Here is a 21,110-nt window from a genome sequence, read left to right on the forward strand (position 1 = left end):
GCAAAGTAGTAAGGTATTCAGTCTATTAGAAATATATGTGGGAGAGAAGAACTTATTACATGGATACATCAGTGAGAATTAGGGCTTTGGTGCACACAGGAATGTACAATAACATACATACATAAATATTGAAAAAACATTTATATATTTAGCATTTACTTACGCTATTTTTTCTGACGGCGAACGCCACGGCACATCATCATCAATTTCATCTTCACTCTCATCACCTTCTTCACCATCATCATTGCCGGGTATGCTAAATGAAGACGAGGTAAACATATCTGGCACGGGTAGTATGGATGGTCGACGACTTCCTGCGTTTATAATTTATTGAAAATAAAAATATATAGATAGTATTACTTCAAAAAAGTTATTGTAAAGAAAAACATTGGAGATATAGCGAATTGCCTTATTACCATGGTACCATACAGAAATCGCAACTAATAGTGTGTAGAATATTAGCAGTCCTATGCATAACTATGCTGATGCTAAATAAATGCACAACAACAATTAAACACGCAGCCACACTTGTGTACATGAACACATCAAACTAAGCCATTTACACACATACATAGAAGGCGACGAAGAATATTTCGTACACATAACCATCAGATTAAAGAAAAGAAATTATCTCACATACACATATGTAGTCATCAGCTAAGAGCAGAAAGGTTTATGCGGCAGTTACTCACGAACGTACGTACCAAAAACGTGTCAGCTGACACGACCTATCTTATGAGTGTGCAATGTAAACGAAAACTCACCGACGTGCAACGCCCGTACGTACGTAGCCCGGAACGTAGAAATCAAAACAATTTTGATTTTTTCCGTAAGAACGTGTCAGCTAATCGCTCTCTCACTAGACAGAGTTGCCTAGTAAACTTTTGTGCGCTAATTTTTGACCGTTTGCAGTTTTATGCAAAAAGACCTAATTAAAGTTTGAAAAATTGTGAAAATAATTCGAAATAATTATGTAAAAGTGCAGATTATAAATATGTAATCTACTTATATTCCTTTAATATTAATTCCAGCCTTTTACAACATCAAAAATTAAATTGGAAAAGTTGATGTTTCCATGAGCATGCATGCAAAATGATCAATGGCAACAGTGCTTATCTGTAAACAATACCCACACAAATATGTTATTATGTACATGTACACAGACGCACACATTGATTCCTACGGGCTTGACGGTTCGGTCAAACGTGTTTCGTACGACAAACGTCCGTACGTACGGCACACGTCGGCGGGTAATTGCCGCTTTACTCACACATGCACTCGCATATGGCTAGAAGAAAAGCATAAACTACAGATATCCATGTATATAGCTAAATAACCAAGCTGCTATCGAACACATGTTCGTAAAACGACTAGACCTCCGAGGTAGCAGAGAGTATAAAAGCAGCACAAGCTGCAGAATCAGTAATCAGTGTGATTTAAACACGCTAGTAGTGGAGTATAATTGAATTTGTGAAGTACTATTCGCAAAGTAGTTTAATAAAGACCATTTTGCAATACTGAATATTGGAGTTATTTATTCGACAGTTCAGCGATTCGAACGTTGGCAGAAGGTGTATAATTTTGTCAGGAATTTCTCAAAATTCGTTACAGTAGCATATCTCCACCAAGAGCTTTAACTGTGAAGTTTTTTAAATCTCATATTTTAACCTGCACTGTCTCCACTATAGTTTAATATGAAGTTTTATTTTTTCGTATTGAAAAAATTACAAAGTGGTGCCACTAGCACCGTTTCAAATATTGTGAAGTTTTTCAGCCACAACAAAATTTTACATTTCGAATTAAATTGAAGTAATCCATCTTGATACATTTTTTGTTGTACTAACGCATGGTCGTGAAAATCCAAACTTGGAAATCTTCAAAAAAGATCTGTCATCTATGTATTTAACAACTGTTCCTACCTTAAAATATTTTCCTATAAAAAATTACATGTCATATGAATTGTAGGTTGCCATATGTGAAATATTTGTAATGATTGAACAAATCTTCTGCGTTTCGAGATTAAATTTTGTATGATAAAACTTATGAGATTTAACGTTAAATCCTTTCAGATGCTTAAATCTCGAATAAAGCTCTAGGTGGAGATATGCTTTAACAGTTCCAAAAGCGAATATTTTAAATTAAAATAATTATTAAATGACCACTCTCTAAATAATTGTTGAATAACGGTACTGGTGGTTTCGGTGTCTCAAAATATCATTCACATCTGTAATGGACGAGTTATCGGATTGTTATCGAGGATTCATGTTCGTGTTATGCATTTCTTTTTGACGAGTTTGTTATCTATTTGTTATCGTTATGTTATTGACTAGGTATAGACGAGTTATCGAATATATGTATATGAATTTGTAGCAAAACGTTATAGATTTTTTACAAAAAAGTTATCAAAAATGTATCGAGCTGTTATCGAAAAGTTATCAAAAAAGCATATATTTCTATTGATCAAAATAATGCTTCTATAATAAACTTATAAATTGTCAATAACAAGTCGATAGCTTTTCGTTAACAGATCGAAAAATCGATAATTTTCGATAACATATAACAAATCGGCAAACTTTCCATAAAAAATCGGTAACTTTGACATTTTTTCCATAAGAAAACGAAATTCAAAAATGAATTTTTGCAAAATGCTGCCAAAACAGTCCGGAATGGACACGAAGTATTCACAAGTTAATACCGAAATCATCTCAAAACAGTTACGGCATAATCACGCTGTAGATGTGCGAATAATGCCGAAATGTTTAACAAAAAAGTCTCGAATTGATCCCAATATGATGATACCCCTTTTCTAGCCTTTTGGAAAATATTTTGTGAAAGGAACATGCAAACTCACAAGAGAGCTGAGAAAAACCAACAGGGCGACATTGTCTTTAGAAAATAAAACGCCATTAATGATAAGTTTACATTATGACAATCCTACTTCGGTAGCGAAGTAAGAGTTAAAAGAAAAAAATCACACAAGTATTATCATACATTATTAAATCTCGAAACTCAGACGGTTTAAGTTAAACCTCCATTAAATCTTCAATCATTATATATATTTCAGGTATGGCAACCTACAATTCATATGTCATGTAATTTTTTGATAGGAAAATATTTAAAGGTTGGAGCAGTTTTTATACTCAGTTGAGCAGAGCTCACAGAGTATATTAAGTTTGATTGCATAACGGGTGGTTGTACAGGTATAAAGGAATCGAGATAGATATAGACTTCCATATATCAAAATCATCAGGATCGAAAAAAAATTTGATTTAGCCATGTCCGTCCGTCCGTCCGTCCGTTAACACGATAACTTGAGTAAATTTTGAGGTATCTTGATGAAATTTAGTATGTAGGTTCCTGAGCACTCATCTCAGATCGCTATTTAAAATGAACGATATCGGACTATAACCACGCCCACTTTTTCGATATCGAATATTTCGAAAAACGGAAAAAGTGCAATAATTAATTACAAAAGACAGATAAAGCGATGAAATTTGGTAGGTGAGTTGAACTTATGACGCAGAATTGAAACTTAGTAATATTTTGGACAATGGGCGTGGCACCGCCCACTTTTAAAAGAAGGTAGTTTAAAATTTTGTAAGCTGTAATTTGGCAGTCGTTGAAGATATCATGATGAAATTTGGCAGGAACGTTACTCCTATTACTGTATGTACGCTTAATAAAAATTAGCAAAATCGGAGAAGGACTGGGTGTGGTAAAAAAAAATTTTTTAAAGTAAAATTTTAACAAAAAATTTAATATCTTTACAGTATATAAGTAAATTATGTCAACATTCAACTCCAGTAATGATATGGTGCAACAAAATACAAAAATAAAAGAAAATTTCAAAATGGGCGTGGCTCCGCCCTTTTTCATTTAATTTGTCTAGGATACTTTTAATGCCATAAGTCGAACAAAAATTTACCAATCCTTTTGAAATTTGGTAGGGGCATAGATTTTATGACGTTAACTGCTTTCTGTGAAAATGGGCGAAATCGGTTGAAGCCACGCCCAGTTTTTATACACGGTCTTCCGTATGTCCTTCCGTATGGCCGTTAACACGATAACTACAGCAAAAATCGACATATCTTTACTGAACTTAGTTCACGTACTTATCTGAACGCACTTTATCTTGGTGTAAAAAATGAACGAGATCCGACTATGACCACGCCCACTTTTTCGATATCGAAAATTCCGAATAATGAAAAAATGCCATAATTCTATACCAAATACGAAAAAAGGGATGAAACATGGTAATTGGATTGGTTTATTGACGCGAAATATAACTTTGGAAAAAACTTTGTAAAATGGTTGTGACACCTACCATATTAAGTAGAAGAAAATGAAAATGTTCTGCAGGGCGAAATAAAAAACCCTTGAAATCTTTGCAGGTATTACATATATAAATAAATTAGCGGTATCCAACAGATGATGTTCTGGGTCACCCTGGTCTACATTTGGTCGATATCTGGCAAACGCCTTCACATATACAACTACCACCACTCCCTTTTAAAACTCTCATTAATACCTTTAATTTGATACCCATATCGTAGAATAATATTCTAGAGTCACCCCAGGTCCACCTTTATGGCGATATCTCGAAAAGGCGTCCACCTAGAGAACTATGCCCCACGCCCTTTTAAAATACTCATTAACACCTTTCATTTGATACCCATATCGTACAAACATATTCTAGAGTCACCCCTGGTCCACCTTTATGGCGATACCTCGAAAAGGCGTCAACCTATAGAACTAAGGCCCACTCCCTTTTAAAATACTCATTAACACCTTTCGTTTGATACACATATTGTACAAACGTATTCTAGAGTCACCCCTGGTCCACCTTTATGGCGATATCTCGAAAAGGCGACCACCTATACAATTACCACCACTCCCTTTTAAAACCCTCACTAATACCTTTAATTTGATACCCATATCGTACAAACACATCCTAGAGTCACCCCTGGTTCACCTTTATGGCTATATTTCGAAACGGCTTCCACCTATAGAACTAAGGCCCACTCCCTTTTAAAATACTCATTAACACCTTTCGTTTGATACCCATATTGTACAAACGCATTCTAGATTCACCCCTGGTCCACCTCTATGGCGATATCTCGAAAAAGCGACCACCTATACAACTACCACCACTCCCTTTTAAAACCCTCATTAATACCTTTAATTTGATACCCATATCATACAAACAAATTCTAGGGTCACCTGGTCCACCTTTATGGCGATATCTCGAAACGGCGTCCACCTATGGAACTAAGGATCACTCCCTTTTAAAATACTCATTAGCACCTTTTTTTTTTATACCCATATTGTACAAACAAATTCTAGGGTCATCCCTGGTCCATCTTTATGGCGATATCTCGAAACGACATCCACCTATGGAACTAAGGCCCACTCCCTTTTAAAATACTCATTAACACCTTTCGTTTGATACCCATATTGTACAAACGCATTCTAGATTCACCCCTGGTCCACCTCTATGGCGATATCTCGAAAAAGCGACCACCTATACAACTACCACCACTCCCTTTTAAAACCCTCATTAATACCTTTAATTTGATACCCATATCATACAAACAAATTCTAGGGTCACCTGGTCCACCTTTATGGCGATACCTCGAAAAGGCGTCAACCTATAGAACTAAGGCCCACTCCCTTTTAAAATACTCATTAACACCTTTCGTTTGATACCCATATTGTACAAACAAATTCTAGGGTCACCCCTGGTCCACCTTTATGGCGATATCTCGAAAAGGCGACCACCTATACAAGTACCACCACTCCCTTTTAAAATACTCATTAGCACCTTTTTTTGATACCCATATTGTACAAACAAATTCTAGAGTCAACCCTGATCCACCTTTATGGCGATATCCCTAAATGGCGACCACCTATAGAACTATAACCCACTCCCTCATAAAATACTCTTTAATGTCTTTCATTTGATACACATGTCATACAAACACATTCCACGGTTTCCCTCGGTTCATTTTCCTACCTGGTTATTTCCCTTATGTTGTCACCATAGCTCTCAACTGAGTATGTAATGTTCGATTACACCTGAACTTAACCTTCCTTACTTGTTTTATTTATGTATGACAGATGCTTATTGAAGATTTTTAAGTTAAAATTTTTATGACCAAATGTGAGTAAAATAATAAAATGTACCAAGATAGAATATTTAGATATATTTTTGCTATGAAATTGTATGTGTTTAATTTAAAAATTAAAAATTTGTTTTTGGCTGAAAAACTTCATAAAAGTTGAAACTGTTCACGTGGCCCCACTTTAAAAATTTTCAATACGTAAAAATAAAACGTCAAATAAAACTATAGTGGAGCCAGTGCAGATTAAAAAGAGATTTATTAAATCTTCCTTCTCAGTTAAAGCTCTATATGGAGATATGCTATTATCATATAAAATTAAATCTCGAGACGGAAAATATTTCAGTTAAATCTTCATAAACTCCTCAATCATTTGTTCAAGCATTACAATATTTCTGATATGGCAACCTTGAATTCATATGTCATGTAATTTTTTGATAAGGAAATATTGTAACGAATAGTAGCAACACTAAGAGGTACTGTCATCTCTAAGCGATGCTAAGCAGTGACTTGCATGTATATCCATAAATCAATCATTATGTATCTACATGAACGAAACAATAATTATGTCTACACATATGTAAGTACACGCAGGGAGAAGCAACGAACAAACTCATGCATATATCTTATCTGAGGTACTCACAAGAGAGAGCAATAATTTGTGCAAGTATTACTCGCGCACATATGAGAAGCAATAAACATAGTTGTGGCAGGTGGTTTTGTAACTGATAACTAACTAGTAAGTTCTGGAATGGAAAAGCCTAGAAGTATGCAACAAGGAAATCAGACAGTATAAAAAGGCGGCAGTAGAGGCGCGAGAGTTTAGTTTCATTGAAGCTATCAATCAGTTTGAATTAAGTACGCTATCTGTCGGGCAATAGTAGAGTTATTTATTGTGAAGTACTTGAAGAAAGGCCATTTTGCATTATTAAATATTGGAGTTATTTATTCAACAGTTTAATGATTCGAACTTAGCAGAAGATTGCAAATAAGAGGATTTGCAGTAAATTCGTTACAATATTTTAAGGTAGGATCAGTTTTTAAATTCACTTATGACAGATTTTTTTCACTATTTTCAAGTTTAGATTTTTATTGTCAGACGTGAGTAAAATAAGAAATGTATCAAAATATAAAATTCTGAATACATTGACAAAATTTTCTTACGACACATAAAAACTGCTAAGATTTATGTTTTCATTCAATTCCATTCGCCTAACACCAACACGCAGAATTTGACAATCTGAACACAGTTAAATTGTTGCTGCAGAGATGGGCCAACCATATAGTTGAGCCTTGCTATTATTTTATACATCGTATACGCATCCACTTACCTCTTCGCTGATTGAGTATATCGGGACAAAGCAAATTTGGATTACATGATTGCGGCAATTCTAAGTGATTACTCGTAGTAAAACCTCCACCGCCATTTCCACCTCCACCACTTCCAGGATAGCCGCCACTACTACTGCCAATATTAAGGCTCATGCCATTTCCACTACTACCACCACCGCCACAACTGCCACCCAACATAGGCGGAACTGTTGTCGTTATTGTGGTAGTTGTTGTAGCTGAGGGTGTTTGCGTTGCATTCATCGATGTAACCGTTGTATCCTTGAGATTCTGCTTTGAATCCGAGATTATCACAGACGTAAAATTATCAGTAGCTAAATAGAAATAAACAATAATTAAATGTGTAGTGAATTGAATTAATTGGGATTTTTTATAGTAGTTAAGATTTTTCTTATTATTTACTTTTGTTCATAAAAACTATGAAAGCGATTGTGTAAATAATATTTTTAATTGCATATTTACAAATATTTGTGAAATATACGAATGTATTCTTAAATTTATTCATATACATTTTTTTAAGTGAAAAGCCTATAAAATAATTTATGATGTATACACACAGATATGCATGAGAAATTAGTATAGAATTAGAAATTATATAAAATTAGTAGCAAAATATTTAAAAGAGGAAAAATATACCTACTTATTGCACACAAACATATTAGCATCAATTAATATGGAAACGAAAAATCGAATGCGTTACTGGAAATGGAAATATTTATGTATGTGAAAGATAATATAAAGTATCAGGAGATTTCAAACGAAGAAGTTAAGGAGAATAAGTAGGTAGAAGGTAAAATGTGGTATGAGTATTAGGGTGACAAAAAAAAATTTTTTTTTTCTACCTTTGGCATAGTAAAAATATTATTCAGGACATCCGAAAAGATAGACTTTAAAAACTTTGACTTTATATTAACATCCTTATATTAGCTTCACCTAGTAGTATAGCGTCATCAATCACAAGACGAACAGACTACATGATTCCCTATCTGCGCTTCGAGGGAGATCTTAAGGCCACAATAGAGGTGGACGGTTGGCGCAAGGGTGCGCAAATGGCGGACGAGGCGATACAGGAGTCCACAGATGGTTCCAAAGTAGTGGGAGGAGTAGGGTCTGCGGATCCTACAGGCTGCCGGATTACTGTAGCGTTTTCCAAGCGGAAATATTAGCCGTAACCAAAGCAGTAGAAACCCTGGACGAGAATAGCTTAAGCTGCAACCGTGTTAACTTTTATATTGACAATCAAGCAGCAATTAAGGCAATAATTTCGCATAGCACAGCATCTAAATGCGTGTTAGAGTGTAAGCAGTGTCTGGATAGAATCGGGACAGGGAGAAGCATACATCTATAATGGGTCCCAGGGCATATTTTTATGTTTTATTTTTATTTATTTATTTATTACGGTCTATAAGACCTAGTTGATGTTAAGTAAATATTTGTTTTATTAAATATTAAGTGTTTTACAATATAAAAATAATTTTACGTTAAACTTATTAATATTTTCACAATCTTCTATTGCAGTAGGTAATTCATTGTACATTTTGTACCCTGTGTTTCTAAAGTATTCTTTGCGAACTCTGTTCTAACTCTAGGCAGTCTTATATTATTGCAGCATCTAGTTCCATAACTATGGATCTCGTGATTATATAGTATTTTATTGCTCGGGTAACTCGCTAACATTCCTAATCTTGCATGATGTATAAATTTCAAAGTGAAGTAACTTACTGACTGTTTTATACTAAGCCAGTTTAACCGATTCAGCATTAAAGTTTTTGATGTTCTTGGGGGACATTTTAATATAAATCGCATTGCCTTGTTTTGTTGTATTTGTAGTCTTTTAATTTGCATATCACTCGCTATCCGCAGATGGGAATGAAAAAGCGGATGAACTAGCTAAAAAGGGCGCATCCCTTGAAGGTTGCTCCGTAGAGGTCCCAATTAGACTGGGCGAGATTAAGCGAAGGCGAGAAGTGCACATGATCGGCCAAGCGGGAAAGCCGTGGGTTCAAGAGCGGTGCTGTAAAGTGTCGAAAATTATGTGTAGGCCTTACAACCTTAGACTAATAAAGTTGCTTCTATCATTAAAAAGAGAGGACTGTAGACTCATGACGGGTATTCTGACTGGACACTGCCTTCTGGCGTCACATGCCTTTAAACTAGGCTTGGTCAGTGATAGCAGTTGTTCTGTGCTCGTGCCCTGCACTTGGCAGGCTAACACTTCAGCTATTAGGAGTGATACAGCTGTCGGATCTAGAAGCAGCAAGTGGCTTAAGTCCTAGGAAGCTTCTAGTATTTGCCAAGAGGACGGAGTTATTTTAAAACATGGGTCCTGGTTTTTGATAGAGTTTTTCAGTTTGGTCGTTAAAGCAAACTTCTGGTAGCACTACGGGCTCAATCAGTCTATGTGAGGTCCTCATGGACCGGCCAGTTCAACATAACCTAACCTAGCTTCACCTGTATGTTTTTTTTTTGGAGGTAACCGACTCCTTTGGACTCGACTTTGACCCGTTGACCGATGAAAATGGAATAATTTGATGGTCGTGTGACATAAGGTCAACGGACACAAGTTAAATTGATCTTATGACTACTTCCAATGGCCATAAGGTCAGTTTTGATTTTGCGCACGTCCAAGGACTGATAACAAAAAAATAATTTGAAAGTGAGGTGCCTTAAATTCAAGGGACGTAAGGTCAATTGACCTCATGCCCATTTCTAATGGCACTAAGGTCAGTCGAAACATTACACTTGTATCAGGAATCAATGACAATGCAATTATTTAATGCCTCAGAGACATACGTTTAACGAAGACAAAGTAAATTATCCTTATAACCACTTTAAGTAGTCACAAGGTCAATTGAAACTTTGCACACGTGTCAAGGACCGGAACAATAATTTGATGGTGGGGATATATAATGTCAACGGACGTAAGGTAAGTTATATTATAGGTATATGAATTGGTCGTAAGGTCAATTGGCCACTGAAAGTGGCCAAAAAGTCAACTGACTTTGTGACTTTGCGAAATTTGGTATATTGTCCATTTAGGAAATTTCCGTTTGACCATGTTGCTATTTTCGAAGAAAACGTTATAACCATATTTTAAATGAATTGAGACCAGCATAACAACAAGAACTACAATTTTTAGTTCGGTTAGCTTCAGAAGTTTGTTTTTTTTAATTTTTTTCTAACTATTATTTATTTTAATGTGCCTCATTGTGACTTTAGTTTTTCCATAAAAGTTGTATGGCGTATCTATATATTGTTACGAATGTTGGCGGCACTAAGGGGTTCTGCCATCTCTAGGCCGATGCTAAGCAGTGACGTGAATTCACATCAATAATTCAATCATTATGTCTACACATACGCGTGCACGCGGCGGAGAAGCAACGCACAAGCATATGCAGATATCTTATATGAAATGCTCCTAAAGGTATGCAATTGTGATTGTGGAAGTGTCGCTCACACATACAAGCGCATGGGGTATGAGCGAAGCTATAAAAATTATACATCTGTAGTTGTAGCTGAGAAATTTATAACTAACTAATAAGTTCTGGAATTAGAAAAGCCTAGAAATATGCAACGAGCAGGTCGGCAGTATAAAAGGGCGACACCAGTGGAGGCGAGAGATCAGTTTCATTTAAGCTATCAATCAGTTTGGTTATTAAGCAAGCTAGTTGCAAAGTATAAGTGTTATTGTGAAGTACTTTAATAAAGGCTATTTTTTCATTATTCAATATTGGAGTTATTTATTCAACAGTTTAGTGATTCGAACTTAGCAGAAGGTTGCAAATAAGAGGATTTGCAGTTAATTCGTTACAATATTTTAAATCAAAATTTAAAAATTTTTATACAACTAATCTTGGACACTACTGAACGTATTAGGCTGTAATTTTCTTTAAATAATGGTAGCTACTTAAAACAAAAACTAGCCCAATACTTTCTGAAATTTTTAAGAATTATGTTTTACGCATAACTTTGCTACGAACGAACACAAATTCAGTGCTGCAGCAGCCGCCGTGGTGTGGCGAGGCCTCGCGCAATCCTGGCCAGATAAGAGTCATATAATTTAACGTTGGAATTTTACTTCGAATAAGTACTAAACGAGTAAAATTAGCAAACAGTCTCTCTGGATTCTTTTTTAGACTAATCAGTTTCCTATAAGAATACGTATAGCTAGTTATTTGGGTTTTAAGGGTTAAAGATCTGTTACACTTTTTATAAAACTTCAAAATTCTCTGTATAATATGAATGTTAAAACTAAAGTCGCGATAAAGAACCTCTTAAAATTACAACACAACATTTACAGGCTTTATTTTTGGATGTTCTGAAAAATAGTTTCACTATAAAAAAGAAAAAATGGTTCTTTTTGGCCCAACCTAATAAGTGATGTTATTAGAATTTAAAAACATAAATGACAATATTGGCATAAATGCATTTCCGCCTTATTTGTAGCCTAAATGATTACGATTTTTATCCCCAGGTGTGCTTGTCATATAACTGTCGTTTTTAATAACAAACTCATTAAAATTTTTAGCTAAAAAAATTATTCCCTTTAGGACCAAAGTGACGTATATGGCACAACAATTTGTCATATCACTTTTGGCCGCACAATATACATTTGCAGTGTGAGTATGGTACGAGCCACACTCTAACATAAAACCAGAATACAATAAAGTAATTTAATCCCAGCGGGCTAAGGGGCTTAGAACATGCCTCGGTAGGTTTATATGTCATAAAATCCAACTAAAATTCGCAGGCTCGAAGGTTCGAGGGGTAAAAAAAAGCATTCCCGGAGGAGGCGAGCTACTAACAGGAGGTGTTAGCACCATGGTGTAATGATATCATATGCGACAAAGGACTGTAGAAATCCGCGACCCTCCCCTGTGGAGATTTTTTCGGCTACAATAATAAAAGATCATTATAAAGCAAATAAAATATAACACTTTGCTTATCCACAGTTTTATTAGCTTCGCTTTTCAAGTAGAAAATTTGTCAAATTTACAATCACCCTGATGTCTTCGAGCGTAACTACTCTATTAAGGGCTCGATGTTACGGCATAAAACATTTATCCCGCACCGGAGTTAAAAAAAGGACGATAAGGGGAGCAGGAATGCCTTAGGCATAATACCTAGCCAGGTCTCAGGCTGAGCAAGGCTGGCTCCTCTCGCTGCTCTCCCCATACTGAGAACATCATACCCAGCAAAAGTTGGTACATCATCACTAGCGCTTTGACACCTACGTGCTAGTGTGCCATAAAGAAGGAAGCAGATGTGTCCACCGAGTGCCAGTACTCCAATCAAGCACCAAGGTATCCTTCAGGGATCTAGTTTTGAAAGCGGGAGGCAACTCCCGGAGAGACTAATTTACACCGGAAGGAAATACATACTGCTGAAGGACCAACGCTAGCGGTAAAATTCCATTGCACCTGAGATATTTCCGACAATTCTTCCACTACTGGTACCTCAAATACCCTATTTGTTGCCCCGTTATTAAACGACTGTGGCTCGATGGCATAGTTCTAACGCAATTGGCTACTTAATTAAGTATTGAAGACCACCATTAGACCCAACGCATGAGTGTTCTTAACTATTGCGTGCACCGTATACGGACAAGCCAGATGTTCCCAACTCTATTGGCGTGGTAAGCAGCTGCTGTTCCGCAACACCATCCCATACATTTTTTCTCTAAGTCTTTTGGTCAAAAAGTCGTTCAAAGTCAAGTATTTAAATATTTTGATATTCAGAGCTTTAAGGCCGTTAGTGAAAGACAAAAACTAAGTTTTTTCTTGTTCTCCTACGCGTTTTGATGTTTTCTACATCTTCTTCAGGGAGCCTGGTATATTTAAAATAAAGCATTTAGTTCAACTCGTAGATGCAGGGCCACGACCAAAGCGAACGACTAACTGAGACGATATGTTAGCAGGTCGTCTAATTGGGGAAAATTGGTGAACAGTTAGTACTTGGTATCCGCTTGTTTGAATCGAATATGAGAGCATCAGGATGGACAATGTATCGCAAACTAATATATATTTCAGTGATATAGATCCCTTATGTTCTCAGTGAATTGCATTACCGTTCAGATGGAGGTCATTTTGGAGGCTTTAAAAAAATCAAGGAAAGATTTTATTGGGCTAAAGATCAAAAGGGAAAAAATCTAGAAGCCATGGGCGGCTAAAGCAGTAAAGATCCGGTGCACCATTTGAGAAGATTACAATGGATGTGAGTGAGCCATTCCCAAGCAACAGCAAACTGCCGAAGGTATAGAGAACTCAAAATCAAGAAGAGGGCATCATTACAGCAGAGTTTGCAAAGAGTTGGGTAGCAAGGTATGGTGCCCAATGGCGTTACACCCAATAATGAACCAATTTATTAGTATAAAGTCATATCTAAACATAAATGTAAATAAGTGAGAGTTGAAACTTCAAAAAAAAAAAAAAAACAGGATATTGCGATGTTTTCTTTTAAGTCTGGGTTTTTCGAAAGCTGTGTCACTATGTAAGTAACTCTCCCCAAGGGCATGTACTTCAGCAAGCAGTCCCACCATTATGGCCTTACGACATACAAATATTTCTCTCCCCTCTTTAGATGTTGCAAACTCACCTCACATGATCTATGCAATCAAAATCATTATCTGTCAAAACACATGCACCACTGATTACTAATGCAAATAAAAGGGAATCGAAGCCACTGCGACTGAATAAAATTAATATAAGAACATGCGCAAATATTTACGATAATAATTATAAAATGTTTTTATTATAGAAAAACATGCAAATTAACTTAGCAAGCAATACAGTTCAGTGCGCTTTGAAAGTTCATGCATCCATCATAGTTATTTAACAGCACGTGGTATAGTTGTTTAACAATTAAGTATGTGCAACATGCAACACGCGTAACGGAAGTGGAAGTAACTACGATGCGTTGACGCTGAAGCGGAGATTAAAGCATCAAAGGGTAAAATATGAATTTTCCGGTTACTTATTTGGTACGCTTTTATGCTTTTATGACATTGTAGTGTTTTGTGCATATACGTGTAGATAATTTTATTTTTCGCATCCAATGCGCTATGCCGAACAATTTCATTTGAATAGGTCATGCAGTGTACTGAATTTTATGGAGCCAGTATACACACGCATTTTGATACGACATGATATCATATCATATCGACATGAAAAATATCGGCATCAATGAGCAATTGTATCGATATGATATCATTAACTTATTGAATCGTAATGATATGATATCGTATCCATACCGATATTTTTCATGTAGATACAATATGGTAGTGATATCATATCGATACTTTTGCTAATTGGTGCCGATATTATTATTGATGGAAAACACTACATTTCTTTCATACTGTCGGTTAACCAAAAACACTTTTTCTCTGGGGTCTTAAATCTATTTTTGAGAATCCTAGGAAAAGAGACTTTTTAGTCGTCCGATGGAGATGCGTAATTAAAACAAATTCTTTATATGTTTTTGTCGGGGAAACAATTAATTCTTTGGAAATTCGAAAATTCGAGAAAATTTTCGAAAAGCTTTCTTTTTAAACTTTTTTGTATTTTTTTAGTATGCCGTTTTTAACTGTATCAATTAAAGTATAACGAAGTCCAAGTAAGTAATATTTGCATTGATTTTTGAAAATTTTCTTTCTGAAGGATGCTGCGGAGCACGCTACCACCACACCTTTCGAATTGAAGTGGTCAAAAATAAAAGCGAATTTGGAGAGATTTATTTTGGTAGACTAAAACTCATGATACAAGAAATGGAGGTAGTTCCATTTAGTGTGACGTTAGCGACTTGGCTTTTGCGGGTACAATGAAAATTTCACCAAAAACAAGCTACCATATTGAAAAATGTTACGAATTTTTCTAATTTTGGTGGATTTCATATTAACGGAAACGACTAAATTACTTTCATAGTTATTTTAAATAAAAAAGAAAAGTGAGCCGCATGCGTTGGAAATATTTTAATACATTGCGTATTCAGCCTAGAAAAGAATGTTTTTAATAAGTTTTTCGAGCTCCGGAAATATGCTTTGGTGGAAGAAACACGGTTTGAAATATACAAAGCAAGGGAATATAGCCTTCTAAGTGTCCGTACATTTGCTCAGAACATGTTTACAAAACATACATGTTTGTCTATTGATTGCCCAAAGGAGGTCCGACACCGCAATTTCTAAAGAGTTTAGCATACTTAAACGCAATTTTTATGAAATTGAATGGTGATAAATTGGCTGCAAGTCCACATTTTTTATTTATGGTATAATTCAAGCGTAGCGCTTGAGGAGGGCATTGTTAAGTTATTTTTATGAAGAACATTTCCCTGTAGCTCTGCAGGTTAGTCCAAGTTATGAAAGGTGTTTTGCCCGTTGTACCAGGGATCACCTTGGGGCAAGGCCGCCTACACACATTCTATGCCCTTTTAGCATTGAAATGGATGTAGCGTCCCACAAAGGTAACACATACCACTTACTGCACACTTTGCAGCTACACTTTTTCTCAACATGCCTTGGGAAATACCCACTGTAGAGGTAAGATAATAGGGCCATGCTAGAACAACAGCATTTTTCGTGTATTTTTTCTATTTCAAGCGGTTCAAGCGGCCATAAATATATGAGTCATTAACCAATGTATGAGGCATTATCCACTATTTTTCAATAAAATTGCATGTATTTTTTTTTTTTTTTTTTTTTTTTTGGTGTTTCATTTATTAAAAAGACCTTGAGTCAGCAGAATCGCCAAATATTGACAAGAACACAGGTCGCAAAAAATCCAATAGTATTAAAATTGCATGTTTTACTGTATTCTGAATAGATATGTATGCACATAAATCATGCTAAAGCATATTACTATTGCCTCAGGTGACCATTTCGTTTTCATTCTGAAGGAAATTTCCATCCCGAAAGACCACAATTTCGCATTAAACAGTAATAGTATGGCAACGCTTCTAGCGAAACAAGAAACATTATGAAACTTCAAAAATCCCCAAATACGTCAAACAATTTTGAGTGGAATTACCTTCTTTTCTATACCATGCTAAAACTCACTGTGGGTAAGTACCATGATACAAAAAAGAAGGTAGTTCCACTCAGAATTTTTTGACGTATTTGGGGATTTTTGAAGTTTCATAATGATTGTTGTTTTGCCAGAAGCGTTGCCATGCCGTTACTGTTTAAGGCGAAATTGTGGGTTTTCGAGACGGAAATTTCCTTTAGGATGAAAACGCAATGGTCATCTGAGACAATAATAATATGCTTTAGCTCGAATTATCTATATATATATCGATTGAGAATAAAGTAAAACATGCAATTTTATTGAAAAATAGTGGCTAATGACTCATATCTTTATGGCAGCTTGACCCCTAAATAGAAAAAAGAATACACAAAAATCCTGTTGTTTTAGCATGGCCCTATTACCATGCCCTCAAGGCATGTTGAGAAAAAATGTACCTCCAAAGTCTGCACATCTATGCCAATGCTAAAAGGACACAGAATGTGTATAGGCGTGGCTGCCCCAAGGTTACCCCTGGTACAACTGGCAAAAACACTCTCATAACTATTGGCTAACCTGCAGAGCTACAGGGTAATGTTCTCCCCAAAAAAGTGGTTTGACAATTCCCTCATAAAGCGCAACACTTGCATTATACAATAAAGAAAAAATAAAAAATGTGGACTTGTAGCCAATTTATCAAGGAATTGCGGTGTCGGTTTATAAGGACCTCCTTTGAGCAAGCAATTGACAAACGTGTATGTTTTGTCAAAATATTCTGAGCAAAAGAACGGACACTAAAGAAGGCTATATTCCCTTGCCTTGCATACTTCGATCCATGTGTCTTCCATCATAACGATTTTCGGGAGCTCGAAAAACTTATTAAAAACCTTCTTTTCTAGGCTAATATTTCGTATTAAAATATTTCCAAGGCATGGGACTTATTTTATCTCTTTTTTATTTAAAATAGCTGTGAAAGTAATTTAGCCGTATTCGCTAATATGAAATCCATCAAAATTAGAAAAATTCGTAAAATTTTTCCATCTGGTAGCTTGTTTTTGGTGATATTGTCATTGTCCCCGCAAAAGTCAAGTGGCTAATGTCACACTAAATGGAACTACCTCCATTTTTTGTATCATGGTAAGTACTGTACAGAAGTATTGTACCCAGAGTGGCATAGCCATAAATGTCAGTGCAAATTATTTATTCGGATTGTCTGCCGTTTTTATGTTTTTTTTTTGCGTCAAATAAAGAAAAAAAAAAATTACAAGTTTTCTTAAAGGAATATTTTGAGAACATATTTTATTTTCTCGCTCACATTACAAATTAGCGTAATTTTTCGCATAACATGAAGCTAGATTTTGCAGAAAAGCAAAAACCAAATTTTCGTCACCTCAAGGAAAGGATGTACGATCAGTTCGAATTTTAAAAATAAAGGTAAATTTGTATTACATATGTACATACATGTATGTATTTCTGGCTTAGATCGGTTGTAACTAATGCTCGTGATTTTTCCTTTTTTGGTCAAATTTGGTGCCTGACAAATTTCCGATTAGTAAGCAAATACTCCTCGTATTCCCGCAGACTGCGCCAGCGCTGTATCTTAAGTCAGAGCGAAACGTTTAAACGGAGGTCAACTTCCATTTATTATTAGTATTAACTAGAGTAAGATAGTCTTTTAGCATAAAATTAGTTAGTTGCGCTAGTTTATTTAGATCGCATTTCGATTGTGCCCTCAATGGTGGTTAGTGGTGCAGAAAAAAAAATAGCTTGCCTTGCCTAGAGATCTAGAAATGGTAAAAAAGGCACATTTTTTTTCAGCACTTTTACTATCACTCGAGCCTTGGCCACCTTTTACGGGTTTAGCTTGGCATCATTTTCTTGTTGTTTATTATGAGAGTCCATATTAATTTTAAGAAAAATTTTAATTGTTATGTAAAGAGAAAGTAAACATATTTTAATGTTTAAATAAAAGTTTGTAAAAATACCTAGCCAACGGTATTCATGGTGTACAAAATAAGTGCGATATCTTATTCGTCAACTGCCTCATGGGATCATTGTGGATAAGGCAAGTGTGATATCTTCTGCACAGAATTACAAATAGAATGGATCACCTGATTTTAAGAGTGACTATCGTGATCTCGTTCTGTATCTATTTCTATCACGCGCTGAAAATAGCCGACCGTGTGCGTGGCCATATTGAACATCCTGTCAAAACGCTGCCAAAATGCTAAAAAGCAGCCATCTGGAACATCTGGTCAGGCTGTTCACGGATAAGACATCAGTCTTGTTTTATCCAAAATGCATGGGATGTAGGGCTACTTTATAGAGTTTTGACATCATTTTGACAGTATGATCAATATGGCGACGCACAATGTCGGCTATCTTCAGCGGCTGATAAAAAGATATACAGAATGATATCACGATAGTCACTCTTAAAATCAGATGATCCATTCTATTTGTAATTTTGACGTCTAGGCAGACAACATCACAACTGTCTTATCTAACACGATTTTTCTTGTTATTAAGCCACCGTGCAACGGTGGTAGGTTACTTGCTGTGTTGCCCGGCTAGTTTGAAATCCGGACCCAAGTATATTGGTAGTTTTTGATTCCTAATGGGGTGTCGATAAGATGCTTTGACGGAGCAGAGTATATGAATGACTGAACACTTACACACCATGACCTAGCCAGGAAAGTCTGTTGGCCTCTTATTTGTTGCACTGTGTACACATGTATGTATATGCTGAAAGTTCTGGCTGAAAAAAAAAAAATATATATCTGACGATAGCGGAAAATTTTTTAATAATCAGCATTATTCTTGCATGACTTGGCGTCGGCCGTGATGTGATGGTAGCGTGCTCAGTCTATCACACCGAAGATCCTGGGTTCACGCCCTGGGCAAAGCAACATCAATTTTTTACAAATAGTAGACCATTTTTCTAATCGATCTCGGCCCTCGGCAATCTTTGGCAAGTACTGTGAGTATATTTCTGCAATGAAAAGCTCTCAGTGCAAAGTCATCTGCCTTGCAGATTCCGTTCGGAGTCGGCATAAAACAAGTAGGTCCCGTCCCGCCAATTCGTAGGAAAAACTAAAAGGAGCACGACGCAAACTTGAAGAGAAGCTCGGTCTAAAATCTCTTCGGAGGTTATCGTGAATTACATTTATTTATTTTTTTAAATGTAGGCTATTTCGATGTGTTCTGGGTATTTGAAATCATTTCACAGAAAGGCGAAGAAGCCAAGGCGCCAATGCATAATTTCTATCTTATTCAAGACACATTTTTTCGCCTTTGTATGAAGGCTTGAGAAGGCAAAACCCATTTGCAAAGGACAACCAATATCACAACAATAGAAAATCTCGTGGTATATTAAAGCACCGCAGTTTAGATCTGTTGATAAAACTATCTTCTCGAGCATATAATGGAAAAAATCGAGCGACGAAAAGTCGACATGTATAAAGTCTTATATTTCTTCTTCTTATAGCGGTTTGTACATTTCTCGAAGGTTATAGGGAGTGCTATAGATACTGATGGTCCTTTTCGGGCTATAGATCCGTTAGCTTTCGGTAACAGGCACCATTAAGATACTACACCGTACATCTCGGTCACGATTTAATATGACCACATGGCACATTCTATCGCAGATGTCTTTCCTTCACAAAGGAAAAGGAAAACGGATTTATACTTACAAATTAATTACTAGCCACATACTTTATGTATTTTTTTCTTACATGTAAACAAATCCATAACAACTGAAAAGGCAAGAACGGAGGAGTGTACGTAACACTTGTTTTTATTATTACGTATAAAAGAGAGTAAAATACATACAAACATACAAGTGAAGATAATACAAGCGTCTTAAAAATTTCCTAGTAAAAAAAATCTTTTAAATTAAACTACTCGATTGTTTGATTGACAAAAATATTTTTCTGGCAAAAAATAGCTCCCAGTTGAGCATTATTCGAAGATACTTGATATTTTGGTGACGTGCAATAGTGTCAATGGAACTAACGTCAATTGACATTAATGCGTTTTTGAGTGCTTAGATCAATGACACTAATTCCAAATCCGAAAGAGAACTTATGTAAATTGACGTAAGTACGCTTTGGGACTATTTAACACCGCCCACGCAAAAAGTAGCTGGGAGTAATAAGACTATGATTTGCGTTGCGGTTGTTAGTCAAAATCGGGCGCAGAGCTGGCTAAATTTAATTTTTTTTATTTGTTTTAATGTCTATAATTTCTGAAAAGTGCCCCAGTCGAAAATTTGGAATAAACGATAGCGCGATTTTTAATTCCGATTTTTCTTTTTATATTACGATACAGTAGTAATATATTTTTCGAACGAATTCCAAAAATTAAAAAAAAAACGTCGTACCGGAAAATTTGGAACAAAAAATTGTGCGATTTTTAACTAAAACTTTTCTATTCATTCCAAATTTTCGTCTGCGGCGCTTTTTACGTTTAAAAATTAAATTATAAAAAAAATTGTATCCTATTGTCTCTTGTCTTGTATCTTGACAAAAAAATATTTGGGATTCGAATTTGTGCGACTTTTATTCTAAAGATCGGTGATGGAGTCCATAAGAAGACGTAAATTCGCTTTTGCAAAAGGAACTACTGTCAAATCGGAGAAAAGTTTTTCTGACAT

The 21,110-nt window shown here is 35.7% G+C and overlaps 1 protein-coding gene across 1 annotated transcript in view; it reads right to left on the minus strand.

The window, feature by feature from the left end:
* Window positions 1-21,110, minus strand: part of SLO2 (slowpoke 2) — a 743,624-nt gene that overhangs the window by 54,309 nt on the left and 668,205 nt on the right. Inside the window, exons 18-19 of the mRNA XM_067776215.1 lie at window positions 7,451-7,783; window positions 164-314 (exon numbers count right to left, since the gene is read on the minus strand). Coding sequence (XP_067632316.1) covers window positions 164-314; window positions 7,451-7,783 — 484 coding nt within the window. The remainder of the gene's footprint in view (window positions 1-163; window positions 315-7,450; window positions 7,784-21,110) is intronic.

This window comes from Eurosta solidaginis, chromosome 3 (assembly GCF_040869045.1).
Source record: "Eurosta solidaginis isolate ZX-2024a chromosome 3, ASM4086904v1, whole genome shotgun sequence".
NCBI lineage: Eukaryota > Metazoa > Arthropoda > Insecta > Diptera > Tephritidae > Eurosta > Eurosta solidaginis.